General features: G+C 32.4%; 1 protein-coding gene across 2 annotated transcripts; it reads left to right on the top strand.

The window, feature by feature from the left end:
• The first annotated feature begins 9,690 nt into the window (after nt 1-9,690).
• Nucleotides 9,691-15,795, top strand: LOC126722292 (uncharacterized). 2 transcript variants are annotated; one of them, XM_050425448.1, is made up of 7 exons: nt 9,691-9,872; nt 10,042-10,132; nt 11,235-11,318; nt 12,928-12,967; nt 13,756-13,824; nt 14,014-14,123; nt 15,301-15,795. In XM_050425448.1, exons 1-7 carry the CDS (start codon nt 9,725-9,727, stop codon nt 15,434-15,436), a joined length of 678 nt encoding a protein of 225 aa, XP_050281405.1. In that variant the 5' UTR covers nt 9,691-9,724; the 3' UTR covers nt 15,437-15,795. The 2 variants fall into 2 exon arrangements, with proteins under 2 accessions (XP_050281405.1, XP_050281406.1); XM_050425449.1 differs by having other exon boundaries at nt 9,693-9,869.
• The last annotated feature ends 7,805 nt before the right edge of the window (nt 15,796-23,600 follow it).

Consider the following 23,600-nt stretch of genomic DNA (forward strand, 5'->3'; position numbering starts at 1 on the left):
GAGTTAATGTTGTTCTATCCTTCTTGTTTTTTTTCCTCTTTTCAGCAATGACCATTTTCCTGGATTTCCTCACCTGGGTAAATTTATTCTGTAATATATTTTTTCCTCTTTTTAATCACGCTTGTTTTGCATTTTCCATTTTTTTTTAAACCCAGAAATGAGCTGCAACAAAATCATTTATAATTATTTAAATTTCAGAAAACATGGCAGGTTTATATAAATGAAATATATTACAAATCCTTTATTTAATTAAATATTCCTTCCTCTTGAATTTTATATAAATAAATGGAATTCATGAAACTTTTCACTCACTATTATGTAATCTTCTATTCATAAGATAAATAAATAAAACTAAAGCATCTATAACCACTCAATCCAAAACACTAAGATACACACAATAAAAATAAATAGGTAAACAAAATAAATAAAGCTAACAACAACATTTTAAAAAGCCTCCCAATAAACTGAGTGTAATAGTCTGAGCAGTACAAAAATTAAAAGAAACAAAGACTTATAAGCATTCTAGTAAATTAAAGACATATATCAATAAGGAAATAACAATAAATTTTACATTAAAAACTCAGTAATTAACATTAAAAATAAAAAATTTTACTTACTAAAAATTACAAAATAATTTTACTCCTCGAACATTCTGTTCTTAAACCATCCATCTTACTAAACGTAAAGACAATCAGAAAAGAAAAGTGAGATAAACGAAGAACCCAAGAAATGGCTCTAACAACCATATATAAAAGAAAAGCCAATAGGAAATAACAAAATGCTATTCTAAATAAGAACCAAGTAAAAGCATTGTTAAATATTATGTGTAAATAATTAAAGATTATAACTTGAGGCCAAAACATTGAATGAAAGAGAATAGATGTCCGGATTTTAATTCAATTTCAAATAACAAAAAATAACGTTGAGGATGTGAAATAAGAACTGAAATTAATGATTACATAATCATCACAAATAGAAATTCAAATCCTTCAAAACTAACATAATGTAATCATTGAGCTGCACTGAATAGTAAAATACCCAAAAAACTGATCCACATATCTTAAGAAATAGGATTGGATGATTTGCAAGTTTTGGCAAGTAACAAAAAATTATTTTGGTCCTTCGGGAATTTTAATCAAACAATCTGGACTCAAAAGAGAGTTTATCAATTAGGAACAGCTACCAAGTTAAATTCAGATCCAAATCCCGTTGAACAAATGTTACCCATTTACTAAGACACAAAAAAAATATATAAATACATGCTTACTAATTTCTTCTTCATCAACTGCTTTCGTTATAGTTTTTTTGTAACATAGACTTTTATCTATAATGAAAACATATAAACTTTTAAAATACCAAGACAAAAGAAAAGGTACAAAGGAATTAAAAAGTGAAGTTCCAAACTTTAAGAAAAATAAGACAAACAATACTTTTATAGGTCAATTTACTGAAGAAAAAAAAATTTAATTGAAACCAAATACTTCAAGAACAATTCTAACTATATTGTGCAAGGAAAAAACTAATTCAAACCCAAAGACATCAAATGAAAAAAACGTAACCCAAAAAAAAGAGAGAGACATTCTTCACGTATGTACTTCTATTCTCCAATAGATCATTCTTCAAAGCAATTAACAACATCATCTAACTATAAAGCTTTTTTGTTTTTTTTAAATAATAAGTAAACTATGATAACAGAGTATAATTTTTAAAAGAACATGCCAGATCAACTGGTTTCTCATTTGATTGAAACTTAATCACATGAAAAACCATATCAAGCTCAGATCAAATGCATAGCCAAACAAACTTCGGATTAGCCAAAAATAATTACAAATTTACTGAAAGAAATAAAAATAAATAAAATCAAAGAGAGTGAAAAAACAAATAGTGGATTGCTATTGGCAAAACAATGTGAGAGGAGATAGGAAGATTGCAAATCTGCATAGAAAAGTCATTAATTTAGTTGAAACTAAAAATAAATCTACAAAATTTATATAAAAAAAAGAAACTAATTATAATCAATTCAACGTTAAATATTTACTCAGAGGAGTTTGAATATGTACTAAATGATGAAGGCCGTGACATAAATTTATATGAAAATGCCTTTATATTGTAAATTAGAGATAAAAGGAGGGAAAGAAACACCTTAGAGGCTTGATGTCAAAGTTTTCATATAGTTCATTGCAGAGAGTTCATCTGCCTCTCAAATCTCTTGTAAACCACTTATGCTAGTGTATGATTCTAATAGAGCCATCTCAATCGACTTGGACATAGCTAAGACACTAAAACACTAATCAGCCTTAACATTGCAAGTAAAGTTGTGGCCCACTCTTAGAAGATATTTCTTCAGGGAGTAAGAAAATCAATTATGACTGTTCTGCCTATTAGAGTTTCTCAACAAAGCAACCAAATAAAAGCATGAGATGTTTCAATATTAATGGTTTGAAAGTATATTTACGTTTTTGGTGAGCTAACAATAAAGAATTAGATAAAGGAAACTAAATGTTACATACCTATTTCTACACCCCCCCTATTCTGCAAAATGCCAGAATAGCCATTAAGATTGCAAATTGTTCACTTTAAAATGGCTGGTTTTGCAAAGTAACCCACAATTCAACCAATAATAGTCAAATTCACAAATTCACAAACTCACAAATTCTTGGGAGCATATCACACTCTCAAAATACAAATTGACTTTAGAAACCAATAATAGACAAACTAAAAGCCAAATATCTAAAGTTGAATTGACTTTACAAATTTACTTTAGAAGTCAAATTGATTTTAAAACTGAATAAAGGTTAAAACGATTCAAAAAAAAAATCTAATGTTGGCCTTGCCATTGCCATTTAAAACAAAAGCACACCCAAACATAACTCTAAATGTTAACAAAAAGAATATATCAAGTATTGAGCACACACTTTACACTAAATTTTTTTGATGATATTATTCTTTCTTGAAACTTGATTATCCAATAAGTAGCTGTATTTTCTAAATTTGTCATAGTTCTATTTTCTCCTAGGCCTTTCCTAAACACATCTATTTTCAATAGGGCGATACTCCCAGTGCTATTAAAAAAAAAAAAAAAGAAGTAATGATGATATTTTGAGACCAAAGAATTCAAAGAAAAATACTAAAACCCATCTTTTTTTAAACTGTTTTTGTTTAAAGTTTTTTTTAATCAAACATTAACGAATGATAAAGAGATACAAATTAAAAAAAAGCAACAAAGGAAAATTAGGCTGGCCTGACCTTTATATTTAATCAAGTAGCTCTTCTTGAATAGATACCAACTGTCTTATAAGCCAGAGCAGAGATGATAGATCTACATTAGCACGTGAGGGAAAAAAAGTCATTGAAAATACAAAATTACTGAGAAGCAACAATGTAAATGAGGCCCTCGAAAATTTGGCATATTTATGAATTATTAGTACTTGACAGGAAAAACTCAGCGAATCTGAATTGCAACAAAAAATGAAAGGGTAAGAAGGTTTTTTAAACTGACAGAAGAGAAAGATGAAAGATAGACACACACCAAACAAATAACCAAAAAAAACGATGAAGATGTGAAATAAGAACTGAAATTAATGATTACATAATCATCACAAATAGAAATTCAAATCCTTCAAAACCAACATAATGTAATCATTATGAGGCGTTTGATCGTATTTAGCTTTGACGGATGCCGATTGTGATGCTCTAAGTCCGGCAGGGTATGGCAGTGGCCGGCCGTACGAATATCCACTGGTTCGCAGAGTCTGAAGAGAAGATCGATAGGGTTTTAATCGCTAAACAGATCTACAATATTCCGTAAATTGACGGAAACAGGAAAAACTTATCCCGAAATCACAGAGAAGTTTCAAAACCGAATCAAAACAACAAAAAATCATAGAGAGAAGGAGAGGGAGAGGGAGAGAGAAAAGAACGTACCTGGAAAACTTAAAAGGGGATAGCGATGATCAATCGAATCTCCACTGTGGCGCAAGTCTTTCTTTTTTTTTCTTTTCTCGTAGCGGAGTTTGATGTGAAAAGATCGCCTCTATCGTAGTATGGCTAGGATTTTTTTTAGAGAGAAAAAAAGTTAAGAAGACTGATGTGTAGAGAGTAGGTTTTTCCCCTTTTTCCCTTTCTCTTTCTCTGTATCGCAATATTGGCAGGGTTTTTTATTTTTTTATTTTTTTATTTTAAAGAAAGAGAAAATGTTAAGTATTCTGAAGAGATAGGCAGATATTTTAAAATTTCTGCGTTTTTTTTTCTTTTAACAGGTTTTTTTTTTTTTTTTTTTTTTTGTTAATATAAAAAAGTACAGCCAAACGGTGTTAATATTTTGAAACAATATAATGTATCGCTTTTTAAAGTTACACATGTCTAAATTTTAAGTAGGGACTTTTCCTATTTGTCATTACCTCCTTAATTCGAGGAACTCATTTTCTCTCAGCTTCTGCAATTATATATATATAGATAATTAATTGACCTTCTTTGGAGAAGGATGCACTTATTCTAACTATTTTGCTGCCATTGTTGTGCTTATATATGTTCTATCTCCAAGCCTCAAATTACCTGTTGTCAAAAGGTTGAATTTATTATTAAAATGAATAATTATATGTTTACATTTTACTAGTAATGTAGATCTTACATTGTAGACTAAATAAATTGTGCAATATAGTAAACATTTGTTTAGTCTATAATATGAATCTTACATAGCAAGTACAATGTAAACTAAGAATTTTCCTATTAAGTAAAAAGTGCAATATGAAAAAAAGAAGAGAAAGTGGTAGAGATTTTGAAAATGGACAGACAAAACAATTTTGGGGAAGTGAGAGGTATGCTGCAGTGAATGATCAGCTAATGCTTCAATTGAAAAATGGTAAGTACTCCACTTTCCTGAAACGACACCGTCTTGCAAAATTTAGTCTTATTGGAATAAATTCACCAAATTTATAAGAAAAAATAATTAATAATTAGGAACTTAAAGGTGGCCTTTTTTCACATTATTTACATGGAAATGTGCTTCTTTTTTTTTTTTTTTAAGTACAGGATCTATTGTGTACGTCCCTATGGGAGAGGCTATGCTAGGGTGTTGTGGTCGACACATTGGGAGTACCTATTGATGGAAGAAAGGCTCTAAGCAATCACAAGCAACAATTTTTCAAAGTGAAAGCCCTTGGGATCATTGAATGTAAATCTGTACACCCAAATACGACTTTTACTGAACTATTTAAGTCTGCATCGATGTTCATTCATCGTAGTGATCATCTAAAAAGGAAAGGTTTGGGAGCTTAATTATGCTTAACCTGCTTGCCATTGATCGAATGAAACGAAGGCCAGTGATTGTACTAGCCGATCTTGTTTGTTTATAAGTATAAAATATGGATTCTTTCATCCTTAACCCTTTTGTTCCAAAAGGAAAAAACAAGAAACAACACTAATTGGATGATAAATTGAGTCGGACTATATGTATGGAGTGGAGAGGGGAAACCTCCATTCAAACTTGTATAGGTTTTAAATCTATCTTACTAATAATAAGAAAGGACCAAGCCAAAACATACTCCTAAAAAGTTGTTGGCTTTTCAAGAGGTTTCTAGAAACCTTTTATAGTAAAAGAAAAAAGTAACTAACTTTTTTTACCGCTTTTAATTATATTTCCTGTAAAGGTAATATTAAAATTTTATTAAAATAGTCCATTAACAAATATTCTAAAGGTATCTGTTAATATGATCCTATATATAATTCTCTTTGACAAAAAATGACTTTAGGCATTCTTTCCTTTCAAGTAATTCTTAAGTACTCTTGGAGTACAAAAAACGGTGCTCCCTCCTTTTATATTCATAGTAGAGTCTACTCATTAAATTCATGGTAATGTTCAACACGAATGTGATAGGAGAAAGCACAATTTCTCCGTACTCTATGAGTACCTAAGAATTTTTCCTTTCCTAATGATGATCTATTTAACCTAAATAGCATATTATATATATTTTTTATCATGTTTCTGATAGTTCCTAAGGCCTTATAATATTCATGAGATTTTGGGTTCGAAATCTCTTGTCTGTAATATAACATTGTTTAAAAAAAGAAAAAAAGAAAGAAAAAAAAGAAGAAGTCTATCTAGTTAGCCAATCAAAGCATTCTCTACACAATATTCAAATAGACACTAATAAAGGAATGATAATAAATGAGAATGTTTAATTAATAATAAGATCATATTAATAAGTGTCATAAGAGCACAAATTAAAGATTAATAAATGCTCAATTATGAGCTGCAATGCACACTTTTCAAAAAAAATAAAATACACATGTTAATGATTTATTGGATTACACACATAAATATATTGTAGTTGTGTGTGTGTGGAGAAAGTATACCATGTTTCGGTAATACTAACTCAGTATCTGTTTTAGTATTTGCTACCCAATAAATGAGTGACACTTATTTCAAAAAACAACATCAGACTATTCCAATAAATGATTAATTTATCTTCCCGATAGTATAAAAGATTGTCATTAATTTATTGGAGTAGTTTGATGTGGTTTCTTGAAACATGTGTCACTCATTAATTGGATATGAAATACCAAAACAGATACTGAGTTGGTATTACTGAAACATGGTATACTTTCTCGTGTGTGTGTGTGTGTTTTTTTTTAGTATAATTTGACTTTATTTTTTGAAAAAATGTATAAAAAATTATTTAATAAAACATTAAAAGCATATTAACTACTACCCTTAATTAGTGTATTCATAACAAAATCCTCAGTGGTATCAAGGGTTTTGATTAGAGATTAGTGTAGTAGACATTCACACTTTTTGGAGTAAGGGAAAATTAATAGGGTTTTAATTAGTGATCAGTGTAGTAAACATTCACACTTTTTGGAGTGAGGGAAAATGTTATTAATACGGATTAATTGTAAGAGATAGAAGGTATGTAATGATGGATGTCTAAATTTGATAATTAATATTTCAACCAAAAAAAAATTGATAATTAATAAGTCTTGTTTATTATTGACATGTGGCAGACACTTAATGTGAATTATTGACATGGACAAATTAAATTGTGCCAAGTGGAAGAATATGTCCAAATGGTCCTAAATCTGGCCAAATGTCAATCTATAGAAGAAGCAAAGATAACACATGGCGGACTCTTAGAGCATTCACATCAGGAAATTGTATCATTTCCTATTTTACCATCTCAAAAAACTACTTTATCAATTATACCATACCATTTTACAATATTCCCAACATCCCAACTTTTATTTTACAATACAACACATTAAAATAATATTTCTACACAATAAAATAATATATCCCAAAATTATATCTATTTTCTCCCATCTCTCTCCTCTCTCTAATTTTTACCTCTCTTCCATCTGCAACTTTCACTGGAGCCTTCATTTCCAGCGAGGTGGTGAAATAGTCCAAAGCCATAATCTTATTCAGCCTCTCTCAATGCCGAATCTAATACAACACACAAAAAAGAGACAAAATCACACACACCAATTATTCAAAATTGATTCAAAACAAAGAGATCGTAGGCTGAACCATGAATTGGAGAAGAATCAAAAGATAATTTTTTCTTAAGACAATTGAATAGGTTCAAGAAAAAAACGCATCAATCAATAAAACCCACAAATAAAAATCCTAAATTTCACAACAAAATCCTAGATCATAAATAACCCAAAAAAAGAAAGAAAAAGAAGAACAAACCCATCATCAATCAAAGAAAGAAAAAACAAATAAATAACATATTTTGAGATTTAGAATCACTAACCCAAAAGGGATTTGTGGGCGTTGGTGAACTCTAAGAAGCATTGGCAGTGTTAGGAATGAGAGGAATGGAGCTCTTCTTGCCGCTCTTCGAGTTGGCCTCTTGTTCACTGATCTTTTGCGTCTTGATCATTCGCTCCATGACGAGCTTGTACTTGCACTTCTCATAGATGTGGCGCTCAGTCTCGCACTTCCATGGGAGGTACAACTCGGCTTGCCTGCACTTGTTGAGAGGAAACCACGCCGCAAACCACGCCAGAAAACGCTTAAACACACTGCCACAAACCACCATACCACGCCAATCTCGCCACAAAAAATACCCAGAAAACGGACTCAAAAATACCTAGAAAACGGACCTAAAAATACCCAAAAATCGCCACCATACCATGCCAATCTCGACTTCCCCAGTCTCACCTCCACGCCGGACCCATGACCCACACCAGAATAGCCTACCTTGAGAGAGAGATGTGATGAGAGAGAGAGGCCGTTGTGGAGAGAGAAAGGAGATGAGAAATAGAGAAGAGACACCACGGTGAGAGAGAGAGTCAGATATGTGAATAAAAAAATATTATTTGTTTTACAATTGAGCTATAGTGTGATTCTAAATATAGAATATTTAGAATCGCACTGTAGCACAATTGCAAATTTTTTTGTAATAGTAGCATTTTACAAGTTCAGATGCAGAGGTTGTTTTGGGCTTTTATAAAGTAACATATGACATTTAGCATTTCGGATGTGAATGCTCTTAGGATAACTAATTTGACAAAGAATAAAAGCATATAAGAAATTTATAATCTTGAAAACTAATTTTATAATCTATTATCAATTGTTGTTAGTACTCTCTTTCAATTTGAGAATATACATCAAAGTTTGATTGTTTACTTATTTATAAATGATCTCTTTTATGAATATCATGCCATTGTTAAACATCACACACTATAAGAAATATCATAATTTATTTTGAAATGCCGTTTATTTTAGACTTGAATTGTTAAAAAATAGGTCTAAGCATTCATAATTTATGCTAATTTCATTGATACTTTGGCTTCAGTCTTTTCATACTTATAAATGTTTTTCATACATGTCTATAATTTTAAATATATGTTTTTAACTCTATTGTAACCAGATTATCTTGGCATGTACTTTGTTATTTGATATTTAAGAATCTTTACTCATTACAAAGTGCCTCAACCATTCATCTTTCAATTTATTTGCATGCAATTATGTAAAAGTCTCAATTGTTTCCTTTAAACTCACAACAAACAATAAAACCATTGTTGTCTTTATTATTATTTTTTTTTTACCAACAAAAAAGTTTTAAAAAATGGTTTGGGTCATGGGTCGGGTTGACCTGTAAAAAATCAAGTCGGGTCACAGGTCAACTTGCTTTTGTTTTGGGTCAAAAAATTCAGGTTTGGGTCGGGTCAGGTCAGGAAATTCTGACTTGTTTTGCCATGTCTACTTAGAATTGATTGTTCAATGCTAGCCAAATCAATATATCTTTTTTTTTTCATTAATTATAATAGTGCATTTAGAGTTGAATGAATTTATTTTTTTAGATGTGAGTAGTCTCCTCGCCTCTCATGTACTGTAGGACTTCAAGAATTTCATAAGGTCTTAGATGTGTGTAGTCTTCTCACCTCACACACTCATGTAATATCTTGAATTTCATAAGGTTTTAGAAATTAATAGACCTTAATTTAGGTCTCTTCGAGCATTTGATTGGAGGTTTAAAGTTAACTAACACCTTGGGGTTAGATCAGTAGACCTTAGGAGTTAAAAGGATACATGTCTAAGTATATCTCCAAATTTTCTCACAAGTAATACCCTCAAAAATAAAATATTTAAAAAAATTAAAACTATTAAAAAAATGCCAAAAAAAAGAAACAAAGAACAATTCAACTGACCATACCAACCGCCTATGTATAAAATGCGGAATGGAGCAGCAAACGCCACGTCGTGTGCCATGAAGCCATGAGAATATCCTCTTCCGTAGCTTCTTCTTCTTCTGCATATTTCCTGAAAGCCTCTTACTCTCATTGTTTTCGGAAGCAATTCAGAGCTTCTTTAGCTACCAACAAAACCTCGGATCAATCCACCATGGAGAAACACTCACAAGGTAGTGAGTAACTTGTCAAATTAGTTTTCATTCAAACCATTTCTGCTTCCTTTTCTGGGTTTCTTTCTTGCTTTTGAAACTTGCTTTCTTTCTTCTTTTTTTGCCTTTGTAATTAAATATGGATTTTTTGACTGTTCATATGCTTTAATTGTGGGGTTTTGAAACAATACAGATCAGATAGATGAAGTGTGTTCCAAGGAAGCATGCGACTTCAAGTCAAGAAAACACAATTCTGATGCTATCATTCCTCACATTCTGCACCTGTGAGTTTCTTTCTCTCTTTCTGTCTCTGACACACACACGCGACCAAGTTTAAACTTTAGATTGCTAAAATTATCTGGGACTTGCTATCTTACCCAAGAAGAATTTGAATATATATAGAGAGTTGAGTTCAAGATACGGTTGAAACTTTAAGTTATCTACATCATCTAATAACATTTTATTAAATTAAAATTTTGAAAATCCCACAATTAGATTACTTAATTTCTATGTTCTTAACATTTTTGCAAAATTTCAAGATGAACCAGTGTCAATAATTGTCATTTATTGATTATTTAAATCTCAAATTTTTGTATTTTAAAATTATGCATAAAAGATGAGTTTTTAGATTAAAGAGTAAATAACATCCATTGGCACGGAATTTGGCACGTAGAAATCATGTAATTTAATAAAACTAAAAAGTTATTAGGTTGTGTAATATTTCTCAAAACTACACTAAGTGTGACTTGAACTCAATGCATATACATTACAATTTGTTTACTGTTCTCTGATTCTCTTCTGCTCCTGGTTCTCTCTGTTGCACAGTGGAGCAATATATTGTGAGGTCCCAACACTAACGGATCAGTGTAGTAATTAATATGTTGGTCTAAATAAAAAACGGTTTTCATAAAAAAGAAAAAAGAAAAAGAAGGGTTTTCAAGGTGTGGCTACAATTAAGCAATCAATTCGTTGTTCAGGTTGGAGTTGAATCATGTTAGACAGGTTGATGGTTTTAGTTTCCCATTTGGGCTTTGCAAGCCTACACATTTAGAATGCATTGCACTGTGATTTTAGTGCTAACAGAATGTTGATGCTAACACCTAAATGTGTTCAATACAATTATAGAAATTTAATGGTTATAGAATGCCCTGATGTTTTCCATTAATAAGCAAAATTTATTTGCTTCAAAACCCATCACTTATGATTTATTTATTTTTTGGTTGGTAAGGTATACATGTTCTAAATGGGTCTTGAACTCAAAATCTCACACTCCACTCCATTGTTAGAAGAGGAAAGAAATGTCATTTGTGCTAAAGCTCATTGTCTTCAAAACCCATCACTTATTATTGCACAAGTTTGATGAGAATTTTGCAATTGATTTTTCAGTTATGGATCTTGTGCAACACCTCAGGACTTTGAAATCTACGCTCACAATGCTTCTTTTGAGGATCCACTCATGTGTGCTAATGGGTAGGTTTTGGCTTAAATTAGTTTATATTGAAAAGAAATATGAGCTCAATGATTTATACACCAAAACTATGCTATTCAGTGGATAGTCATTTCCTCAGATTAAAAAATTAATGTGCTGAAAATTCAATGGCACCTTTAAGTGTATGTATCAATTCAGCTAGTAATAGTGAAAAATTTCTGAAAGATAGAAAATTTTTATAAAAAGATAACCTCCTAGTCAGATTGAAATTAAAGACACCTAAGTCACCATAGTTGAACCTTTTCCATTTGTGCAATAAGTTTGTTACTCTTCATTTTAATAGATCTGGCCTTTGTTTTTCATCTGGTCCCTTTGAAATGTCTTTGCTGCCGAATGGAAAGGTATGCCATTTTGTTGGAAATTTTAGGGAGCTTTAGTTATTTTTATGTATTGCAATAAAAATATGTTGTCACACTGGTATATTTACTGGAAAATGGCATCTTGAACACTGTGGAATCTGCTTTTCAACATATTTAGTGCCAGAATTGTTATATCAGTTTTCTTAAATCGTTGTGCTGCTGTCACACGTTTTTTCAGTTTTTGACACTATTTGCACTAGTAGTTTAGTCCCATAAATTAGAACCTTTAATTAAAATGAGGGATGCGGTTAGCTGTTGGTACTATGGAAAGGATTCTTTGTTCTGTTTTTTTGGAAGACATTTAGAACATTTTCTTCTTTCAATGCTTGTGTTGGGAAAACAGATGACAGAACATTTTGTTCAAGCAAAATGACTTTCATAGTTTTTCAACACACATTGATATGATTTTGAAATTGTGTCTGTGTCAATCATTACTGCCACCATTGATTTGATGATTTCCACTATGGTGCAACATCTCCAATCATACAACATAGGCCCAATAATTTTCTGTTTTCTGTTGGAGGTGCTATTGCCCATTTTATTTGTGTTTGTATGATGCAGCACTTTGAAGGTGAAACTCTTGAGCTGTTTCTAATTGGAGGTCATATTACCAGTTGGTGCATGGATCTTGTTTCTAGCAAAAATTTCTCATCATTTTGCAATCCATATTCTATCAAAGCTATATGAAAAAATAGATCGTTACTTCCAAATTATTTGAATAAGCTGCTTCTTTGTAAAATTTTCACTTTCAGTCTATTATTGAACTGTTTCTGTAGGAATTGTGTAATAGTTAGAAAACGGATCCCAATCTTTTACCCCAAATAATTTAAATACATGCATTTAAGATATGAAGGATTCTTAATTTAATATATCAAAAGCCCTTTTTCACTCTTTCACATGCTAAGGGATTAAAAGAATAAGGATTATACTAATTAATTTGCTTCAAAGCCTATACTGTTTCTACTACTAGAATTCAATTCTCTATGATGTCTTGGATGTTTATATTTTCTGAAAAAAAGCAAAAGATAATGAGCCATGTCTCAATTTCCAGTCAATATTTGATGTATTGCAATGGATTCATCAAAATTCTTCTTATTCTTATGGATTTATTAAAATTCTTCTTATTCTTATTGACAAAGACTGAACATTTTACTTGGTATCATTGATTAATCTGATGCTTACTTCCATGACGTAGTTTGTCTTACATAATTTATATTTGTTGATTTTGCAGGATGAAGCAGATAAAATCAGCATTCTACTCACTTTCCAAGGTTTGATTTTTATGTCTGTATTGGTTACTGTTTTGTGTCTTTTCAAACTTCATGTATTTGAAGCCTATGTTTTCAGCTTAATCAGGATGTTCAATTGTGGAAAATTTTATATTTATAATTGTGGTGATTTTTCAATAGAGAAAACTGTAATAAATTTATATTTGAAATGAAAAACAATAGTTATCCAATACAATTACTGTTGTTTTGCTTTGTACTTCTGTCTCATGGCCAACATTGGATGTAGCCCCTTGCCATATGATCATGTCTATTATGTAGATACAACATGCATAAATAATTATAGTTGAACATTTTGTTTTTATAGCATTTATTTACAACTATACTTAAAATGCATTTACAGTTTACTAAAACTGCTAGTTTTATATAGCGATAATACGGTTGCTTGAAACATTGTTTGATAATCCAAGCACAGTAGATTCTTAGATGGTGCTCAGTGAATGCCCCAGTGTTTGCATATATATGCTGCTACTACAGTTGAAGTAATATGATGTATGGGATGAATGTGAAGTTTATCTCAAGCCTATAGATCGCCATGAAATAGTATTGGTACAAGGGGAAAGTATTATATTGACAAGGAAGTTGTTCACCTTAAACATAGAACAAAAGATACATAATTGAATATTTTACCATCTTCTTGTTCAAATATAACAGAAGTGAGAATTTTAACATCTTTGATGTTCCTTACAAACTAAATCTTATCTTGTTTTAGCCATTTATTCTTTGGTATTATCCAATTTTTGACTGATTAGGTTCTTCCCCATGACTTCCAGGTCTTTAGTGAATCAAGAATTGTGGAGTATAGCATCAAAGAAAATGTAATTTCTCCAGGAAAGCAAGAGGTTAAAAATTTCATTTGCTACTCCCGTCATTTTTTTTTTTTTTTTTTCTCTATTTGGGTTGTCCTTATACATATATATATATATATATATATATATATATTAAATCCATGTGTTTAAATACAGATATTAATTGACAACAAGCAACACTATAAGTTCTTGGGGAATTTAAATCCATGTGTTTAAATACAGATATTAATTGACAACAAGCAACACTACAAGTTCTTGGGGAAAGAGATAGATATTATATCACTCATCAAGTTGCATGTTGTTGATGGGAAAGTTGTTCGCCATGAAGATTGGTATGTGCTTAAGTTCTTCATTGTTGCTGCGTTCCATTCAGTCACTAGTATATATTGGTTTGAAATAACACCCTTAAAACATTAGGTGTATATGAAACACACTCTCCTTGACAGCTAATACTTTTCTGGTCATCCTTTCTCTAACTGTGTTGTAAAGTGATACCCTCTTTTGATGACTTTTCTTGTATACTTGGAACTCATTTCTGTTTATGTAAATTTGGGTCATTTAACAGCAAATAATGGTTCAAACAAAATGGATAGAATGAAGGAAGCCACAAATTAGGGTATTTTTCTATGATCTTTGTTAGACATAAGAGGACTGCACTTGCTACGCAATTCAATTCATAGAAATCAGCATGTATGAATTTTATGAGGATCCCTTCTTCTTTTTCTTTTTTTTGGGCCGTGATAGAAAAGACAGATGTCTTATACCCAAAATCTATATTAATACATTTGAATTTCTAACATTTTTTTTTTCCTGAATAGAAATTATGATTTAAGTTTCAAATACATGGGTAGTTTCCCACCCATGAAGTTGGGTTGCCTGGGAATGAATCTATTCCACATGCTAGTTTTCTATTTGGTATATATGAAATTATTGTCTGTCTATTCTGATGTCTCTTAAACAACTTGCCGTACTTTTCTGAACTTTAAACCAAGCCACTGTGTACCATATCCTGGCTGGTAAATTTTTATAAAATCTGAGAAACAGCAAGTGTTGAAATGTTTTTGAAATTAGGAAGTTTAGGTCTGAGATTCAAATTTATACTATCCACTTAGGTTGTAGAATACTAGAATAAGTGGCTAATAAGTTCTAATGTGAAAAATAATACTTGTTGGACTATCTATAAAACTAGAAAGCATGAGATTTCGGTCTGGGTTGTAGTGCAGCTATGTAGAGCATGATATAACACTGTGGACAAAGTACTCTATGTCTGGGACTCAAGGTTGTAAAATCACAAAAGTAAATATGTTTGGCATATATTCTCATTATATCTCCCCAATGGACTTTAATTCAAATGGAACCTCCTCTTTGGTAGAGCAATGTGGCCTTTGAAAATGTTGTTCAAGACAAAATAAAAAAAAATAAAAAAAATCTTTTCTTACTTTTTAATAATGTTATTTAAATTTCTATTGGTCAGATAGCTATATGAAATTCTGAATAATATGTTCATAGGTGGGACAAGAAGCCTATTTGGAATAGGGAGACCTCAAAGCTGCCACTTGTTGGTCGAATTGCAGAAGTGACTCGCAAGGGTTCAATGCTGGCAACTCATGCAATTATGAGGTTTGGGAAGGATCCAACCAATTAAACTCACTTTTGAAACCAAAAACAATGGACTATGATCTGCTCCTGCTTATGCAAATGGGTTGTGGTTGTTGGTTCTTGCTGATACTTCTCTACACGCCAATTCATTGTGCATGTGGTTTGCGGATTAGGATAGGTATGCAGGCTTTAATCAAACATAGTTTAATTATATCTGCTTGATGACAGATTAGCTTGTGAGTAATTGAACACTTGAGGGTGTTCACTCATTCGCCACCAAGCTTTCCTTTTTATTACAGTTTGCTGTGTATAGGAATTTGTTAATTTTTGAAAAAGAATAAATAACTCTGTACCCTCACAAGGCACATTGAAACTATGCAATAATAAATCTATAGTTATCTGTTATGGAGGTAGCTCTTGCATGCAGTGGCCATTTTGCAGTACTGATTAGCATTCTGTGATTTGTTCATCTTTTGTTGCTTGCAAATATTTCAATGACATAAGGTAACCTATAACATAGTTATGATGCACTAATTCCAAAGGTAAGTGGTTTCTTTTCTTGATATCTCTTTAACTCTCTTTTTTTATCCCTCTCATTGTCAGCATATATATAGCACGCTTGATTGTGACCTGAATCAAGGCATCTCAATCGTCTTTGATTCAAGCATTATTAAGGGCATCATAGGTCAACTATCATTGTATTTATACACAATGTACATACATTGGCAATATATAAAGTACAGAGATTCTAGTAAGAACTTTATTTTGTACTTTCTTGTCTCTTTTGTTTCTCCATGGTATTAGAGCCACGTTCTTGTGGCCTTCAGTAGTCTCCATTTGCATGCACCTAGTCTTCATCTATCTAGTGTTTGTGTTCTTTCTCTGCCCAAGCAGCGCATCAAATATTGAGAGAGGAAGTCATTGATGAATGCTTAGTTGGGACTAAGTTTAAAAATACTCTCCAACCGAACAGAACAATAGCTGAAACCTATTATTTGCATTAAAGATCTACCTAAAGTTGATCAAAGTGCTCTAAATGTTGAGTCAGCTAACTGTGTTTAGAGTGAATTTGAGCAGAATAAGGGATTGTGATTTCATACCTCTGCTTAAGACCACATTTAAATATGTATAGGGTTCTTTTTGGAGGTAGGTATAGGTTTGTGGTCGCCATTGAATCCAAGGGTGAAATCAGTCGCTCCATTCTACTCGAGATATTCAAGGTGAAATGGGTGAAGGACAACACCCTGTTTCAAACTTTCCAAACTACATGACTAATCACCTATTCACCACATTAAATGCAATTGATGGTATTTGTAAATACAAGGGTGAAGGAGGGCAGTTGTAATTTGCACAAATGTTGGTGTTTTTAAGATTATATTTAGAATATTTCATTTGCCTCTCCTTTCCTCTCCTCTCCCTTCGTCCAAATAGGCCCTAAATATTCTCCGAGCGGTTTATTATTTTCCTACCTCAAAGGAGGGGGTTGTCACATGATGTGACTCACATCCTCTCATGCAAACATTACTTGACATGGATTGAATTGGACTGAAGGTTGTGTGTCATTTAGTATAATAAAGGGCTTGTTTCAATTGATTGTGGGCCTACTGTACCCTAAGCTATTGGGCTTGGGGTCTACTATCCTCACCATTGGCCCAGTGCCTTTTATATCCCATATTAACTTTACCCCACCTCCTCTTTTTGTCAGGTCACCCTATATTCATGTCTTTAAACCAGTCTTGAGTCTCCACAATGATGCTAGCTTCTTCCCTCATCAATTATAAATTTTATAAATCTATCTATTTGTGTGTATCAAATATCATGTGTAGGTGGTGGTTGTGGGATCCAATACCGGGTTTTTTTCAGATGATGCCACAAACAAATAGAGAGAGACGATTGCAATTATGTGCACTCATCATTATTGGGAGTTGGAGATCCGAGAATTCCCTTACTTTCATGTAAAATTCACTTGTACCGTAAGAGCTTTAAAAAGTTGGAGCCTTTATAGGAAATAGTTGTTGCCTGCCTTCTTTTCCTAAAGACTGCAAAAGCTTAAGTTATTGAGCTTTAGAATGAAGCTTGTCTGTCATGGCTGCGAAAGTATTGCATTGCCTTTAAAAGTATGTACATTTTGAATACTTTGAAGAATTATTGACCCTTCAAATTTCCCTACAAGAGTAGTGAGATCATGCTTTTGAAATTCTCTTTTCCTTTCCCTTTTTTGTATTTTAGATTATGTGCTAGGAGCATTTGTTGAAAGCGGCGAGTCTTCTAAAACAAATTTCCTAGCTTTATCCCCAAAAATCTTAGCTTGTGGAATAACCTTCACATTTAACACTGCAAAGTAAAGAAGCAACATATCTAGACACCCTAATGATCACCTTACTTTCCGCTTTTAATACAGTCTTACTATTTTATTACTGTTGTAATAATTTCAGCGTGTAAATCATGCACTATGCAAGTTTTTTGTTTTTTTTGGTTTTTGTTTTTGTTTTTGTTTTTTTTGGTTTTTTCTGTTGCACTGCTTCTTCTTTGCCATTATCATCATCATCATCATCATGTGAGTATTATTGACACAAGTTTTCACAATAACTTTTTACAAATGTTGGTATGGCAAGTTATAATTGGAAAAAAAAAAAAAAAAACTATTTTCACGTGAGCCTATAACTGAAAGTATTTTTATTAGCACTAATCACATTAGACCATCTCAACAATTGTAAAAAAGATTGTGACAATTTTTATATTATCTTTGTGCAGTTGTGCTTGTGAGTTGTGATACATTTTATCATGTAAATGGTCTAAGTAGTGGCAACAAGTGTTCGTTTATTAATGACCGTAAATTAACATGCTCCCTTGTTTTCTATGTGATTAGGGCTCCTTTTATGGACAACATTACATTGGACCTTCCAAGCCCAAAAAAACAATAGACGAGATTACATGTCACTGGATCTTCAAGGCCACAAATTCTTAAGTAGTCATTGGGCTCGTCGTGCTTGACCTGGTCTGCCAACTAAAAAGCAAGTTATTTGAACTGCCCAAGCCCATGAAAACTTCAACATACATAAGAGGAGGGTATTGGTCTAGCAAGCAAAGCAGGAGAACAAGTTTTGGTAAAGTGTTAATGAGGCATTCATGAACTTTGAGACATATGTTGCTTGGGTTGCAAAACATATAACCCTTACTTGGTTTTTTAACCGTCGGGTCAATCTATTATGACTATATGTTATTTCATGTGCGAAAAAAAAAATAAAAAAAGAAACTTGATAATAGTATTTGTCATAGAACTCTACTTAACAAAACAAAGAATGAATTATAATTACAATTCTATCAAATTCTAAGTGTGAGCACTGAGCACCCTAAACAATGCAGAGCCTAGTGTGGGCCCATCCTAAATATGAACACACATGAGTATGTCACTAACTCAAGATTAGGGCGAAGAATGAGAGTAGCCACCTAATTTAGATCCAAGAATTGATTTTAGACTCCTATGCAGAAGTCTAACTAACTAAACATGACCTCGGAGTTAAGGTACTAATATAGGAAATATAGCAAGGTGTTACACACTTAAGACAGCCCATCAAGTGGGTTGACCTCCTTTTATGTATGTCATAGCCAAGTATTAAAAAGCCTTCTTACGGTGAGATCTCTGTTATTCATGCAAGAATTGCAAAAAGTAAAGCTAACAACACACATATCCAAAGCACATTCAATGACATATCAAAATGAAGTGATGTAACATGTTCCAAACACGCTCAATCCACATCACAGGCATGTTTCTAACATGTCATTCACATATAGGCTAACGTATCAGTCACACCCTAAGCATGCTTCTAAGTTCTGTCATAATGTCAAAAGCAAGACGTAAAACAAGCTTCATATGTTCTCAAAAAATCATAACTCTCGCCAGTAAAGATAGGAACCATGTTTTGAGCATATACAGTTGAATGTGGTTTCACTAAAACTTACTGTCATGGTTTATGGTTCAAGTTTATAGGAAGGGAAATTTAGGGAAAAAAAGGGGATGTCTCTAATATCAAAAGTGCCGAGAGTGCAATGTTGTAATCATGGAAAGATTTAGAAAGGAAAATTTCTAATTTTGGCTAGTATAAATTATTATGACATGATAAAAGTGTTAGCTACATCTGCGTTTACCTCAAAATGATTAGTCAAATTACAATTGAAAATTCCTCTTAATCACTTACATATCTCAATTTAACTAAATAATACCTTCTGTGAGACTCAATATACACTCACACAAGATTTTGTCATGTGCTTTGGATTTCTGCTAGCATATTTGAAGGCAATTCCACGAAGCTCAGCCAAGGTATATTTAGTTGTTGGGTTTTTTTTTTTATTTTTTTATTTTTTTTTTTATTTAAAATGTGAAGGTACATTTAGGTTTTGATGTTGTGGATTCAATATGTTCTCTATTTGAACCTATGTCGAAAAAAAAGGTTTTAGGTTTTAGATATTCATTTTATGACAATGTAATTTTGATTGAGTCTATAATGTGTCATTAAGAGTAGAAAATAGTAAATTACAACTCCAAGATGTAACTCAAAGAAGACAGAAATTGAAGTTTTCAACAATTCTTCAATCAATGCTCAATTAATCAAACCAGTGTCTTTGATAGCCTTTCAATCGCAGCTCAATCAATTGAAAGAAGGGTCTTAACAATTCCTCGAAAGCGGCTTGATTGATTGAGAATCATGTATCATGGAATCTTTTTTTTTTTTTTTTTAAAAAAAGTCCCCTGTTGTCTTTGTTTTCTTAACCTACATACAAATATGTATGAGGCACTTTAAAGCATGTCATTAGTCGAGGTTTAGAGAGATTTTGTCATGCACTTCAAATATAGAAAACGTAAACCTAATTTTCACCATCTCGTGAGTTTAGAAAATTCTCAATCAATGTTTATAGTTTAGTGATCAAGAGTTGATGCCATAGACTCATCCATGGTGTGTTGCTGTAGAGATAAGGTGGTTCTTAGAGTCAAGAACACAGTTCGTGGAAGGTTTTCAGAATTAAAAAGTTTAAGCTATTTGGAGTTTATCTAAGGATAAGGGTCCATTTCAAATTGCAAGACTTCAATTTTACTGATGAATTCTTTATTGGGGTTAGAGAACCCCTATAATGGTTTTTCCTTCGAAGGTTCTCCATTAATTTTTCACTTTTGTCATCTTATTATTATATTCTTTACTTTATTGTTTAGAGCTTTACACATGGTGAGTTCCATTCCATGCTTGTGTTAATTAATTATGGGTGATTAATTTGAATAAATAATTCATAAGTCCACTAAACTTATTTAATCCGGTACATAATATATACAATGTGATCAAAACAATTTCTCTTTTTCCATAAGTGCTAGTAATAATAGGCCTCTTTCAAAAATAATAACCACATAACACCAGTTAAGTAACTTTTTGTTTTTAATGTTTATTTTTCCATGTTACCTCCTCTTTTTGACTGGTCTTCTCCTACGTCCAAGTCGATGCCTACATACCAGCCCCACTTGAAAGCTAGTCTCACTCTCACACACACTTATTACTTTATAGGAATCTAATTCTGGTTTAATAGGTGTGACATGGAAGTAGAGTTTATTGAGGGATCCAAGACCAGTCTTCTTCAGATGATGGTAGAGAGAGAGAGAGAGATGATTCAATTATACGTTGATTATTGGGGGAGTTGGTGATCCGAGAAGTCCCTTACTTTCATGTAAAATCCACTTAGACAATAGAAAGAAGAGCTGTCAAAAGTTGGTGGCCTTATAGAAAAACAGCCGTTGCTACTGCTTTCTTTTCCTAAAGACTGCCAAAAGCTCAAGCTGTGGAAACTTTGTCTCTATATTAATCCTTTTGCCATGCCCAACACCTTTCTCTCTCTTTAAGTTTGAGGTGTTGAAGCTTGTCTTGGCTGAGACAGTAGTGTTGCAATGAAAAAGGAAAGATAGCATTGCCTTTAGAAAGTACATACGTTTGAACACTGACGCGTTAATGACCCCTAAAAAGAATACAACTAGTGGGTTCATGCTTTTTCATTTTTTTTTTTCTTTTGCTTTTCCACTTTGTAATGATTTCTAGACATTATATGTCGTAAAACGGCTGGTGCAAGATCTTCTTTGTAATTAAAGAACCTTTAGCCTTTAGGACATTGGGATGAGTAGTTCAATGATAGATATTTGCAAGAATAAAATAGTATATTAAGAACAGATTCTTTATAATTGTGTGCAAGCAACAAACTTTTTTTTTTTTTTTTTTGGGTCAAATTAATGATTGCTCTTAAGCACTTGTTAATTAATTATTTTAAGAAAGTTTTAATATTATTTTCATAAAAAATATAATTTCTTTTGAAAAAGTTAATTTTTTTTTTCGTTTAAAAATACTTCATAAATCAATACTCTTAGAATATCCATTAACTTTTCTATTTATTTTTCATAATTAAAAAAAATGAAATGTATACTTTTATGTAATTGAAATCTTTAAATTTATAGTTAAATATAACATAATAACATAGAAAATTACAAAACTTTGCTTTCTAAGTACATTTTTTAAAAAGTAAATTATTTTGGTTTGTAGTTGCATTCTAAAAAATGTACAAAAAAAAAAAAAGGATGAGCATGGTCTAGAACCATTGATATAAGTTTGGAGTCTACATTTGAAAATGGGAAGAGATTAGACACTCATTATGCCCAACTAAAATCAGTCTTCTAGCATATAATGGTCATTGTGGGGCCAGAGAATTCGTGGCCCAGGCCCACCCTACATTAGGGCCAAAGGCCTAAGCCGAGGAGAGCTATTGCCGAGGACGCATAATGAAATCCCCAAAAGAAGCATAAGAATATTGCCGAGGACGACCTCATGCTCAGCACCTCACAAAATGCCTGAAGAAATGGGCAAACTCAGTATAGGGGTAGGACAAGGGAGAAAGCTGCCAACATCGTAATACAGAACCCTGTATCTGACAAGCCCATACTCTAAACCATGCCATTTAACTTTTCCAATGACCCCTAACCACTCTAGATATGGATTGACAGGACAGGTCTGCACCCCAGAAAGTAAAACTTACACGTGGACCCTAAAAGGGTAAAGGAACACTAGTATAAAAGGGGAAGAAAGCGAAGGAGAAAGGGATCCCCAGAAGGAGGAAAAATCCTGCAAAGGGGAGAAAAGGAAGGATACAATGCTCCTCGGACGCTGTCCGAGGACTTAAATCCTGCAACCCGCACTAATGGAAGACTTAGTTAGTCAAGCCAAGTCCACCCATAGATAAACTTCCATAGAAATCCCGATCAAACCGCTAACCTGTGACTAACGTCCTGCCTTTCAAGCCCACTCTCTACAAATCATATTGTTAGGGCCCTTAACTTACGAGCCCAACGTCATTCTTGGGTCGTTAAATAACCGTGTCCTTACAGTCATGATTCATGTCATACAAAACACAAACATAATATATCATTCCAAACATGTGCTGAATGAAAATTATACACGTGATCATGGGAAAATAAAAATTCAGCACGATTGCAAAAAATAGATTTCATGTTCATCATTCATTCCATGCTTTGTGAATATCATTAGAGCATGTTTGAAACCCTAATCTATGGTTGCATGGTCATCACGTTAATCATCTTATGTCGTCAAAGCAAATCATGTTGCGCAGGAAATTTGATAAGCAATACAAAAAATTTAAGCGTGTGGTAAATTATTTTGCATTAAGATTTTATACCTATATGTACGTACGTCTATTGCAAAGATGGAATTGGTGGAGGTCCAATAATGGAATTGAGTCTTCGTTCATAGGGTGCAGCATCTCATTCCTTTAAGTGTTCCATGGATTCATTCCTTGAGCTTCAAGAGGAATTGTGCTTGGTTGGTGCCCTGTTACTTGTTGATCAGTTGAATGTTTGGGTGTCGAGTTGGAAATCCTATGAATTACGGTTTCATGTTTGTGATTTGGAGATGGTTGAGCATTATTTTGGTGGAATTTAAAGCATAAAATTTTTGTGGATCTTACAGAGATTGGTGTTGCTAACATACAGGATTTACAGACACCAATGTCTCTCTAAAAGAATGATAAAGATTGAATTTATTTTATTTTATTTTTTCTATTGGGTAGCCCCCTTTATTTATAGAGATTGATGCTCATAGTTATAGAGTTTGATTCAAACTTTATTTCTAGAGCTATCTCAATTCATATTTATCTTTCAAGTCGATAGG

Source organism: Quercus robur, chromosome 4, assembly GCF_932294415.1.
Source record: "Quercus robur chromosome 4, dhQueRobu3.1, whole genome shotgun sequence".
NCBI classification, from domain to species: domain Eukaryota; kingdom Viridiplantae; phylum Streptophyta; class Magnoliopsida; order Fagales; family Fagaceae; genus Quercus; species Quercus robur.

Coding starts and splice junctions, on each gene's coding strand:
- LOC126722292 (XM_050425448.1), top strand. CDS start 9,725: ATGAGAATATCCTCTTCCGTAGCTTCTTCTTCTTCTGCATATTTCCTG. Junction 10,133..11,234: donor ATTCCTCACATTCTGCACCT/GTGAGTTTCTTT, acceptor TTGATTTTTCAG/TTATGGATCTTGTGCAACAC. Junction 11,319..12,927: donor CCACTCATGTGTGCTAATGG/GTAGGTTTTGGC, acceptor TTGATTTTGCAG/GATGAAGCAGATAAAATCAG.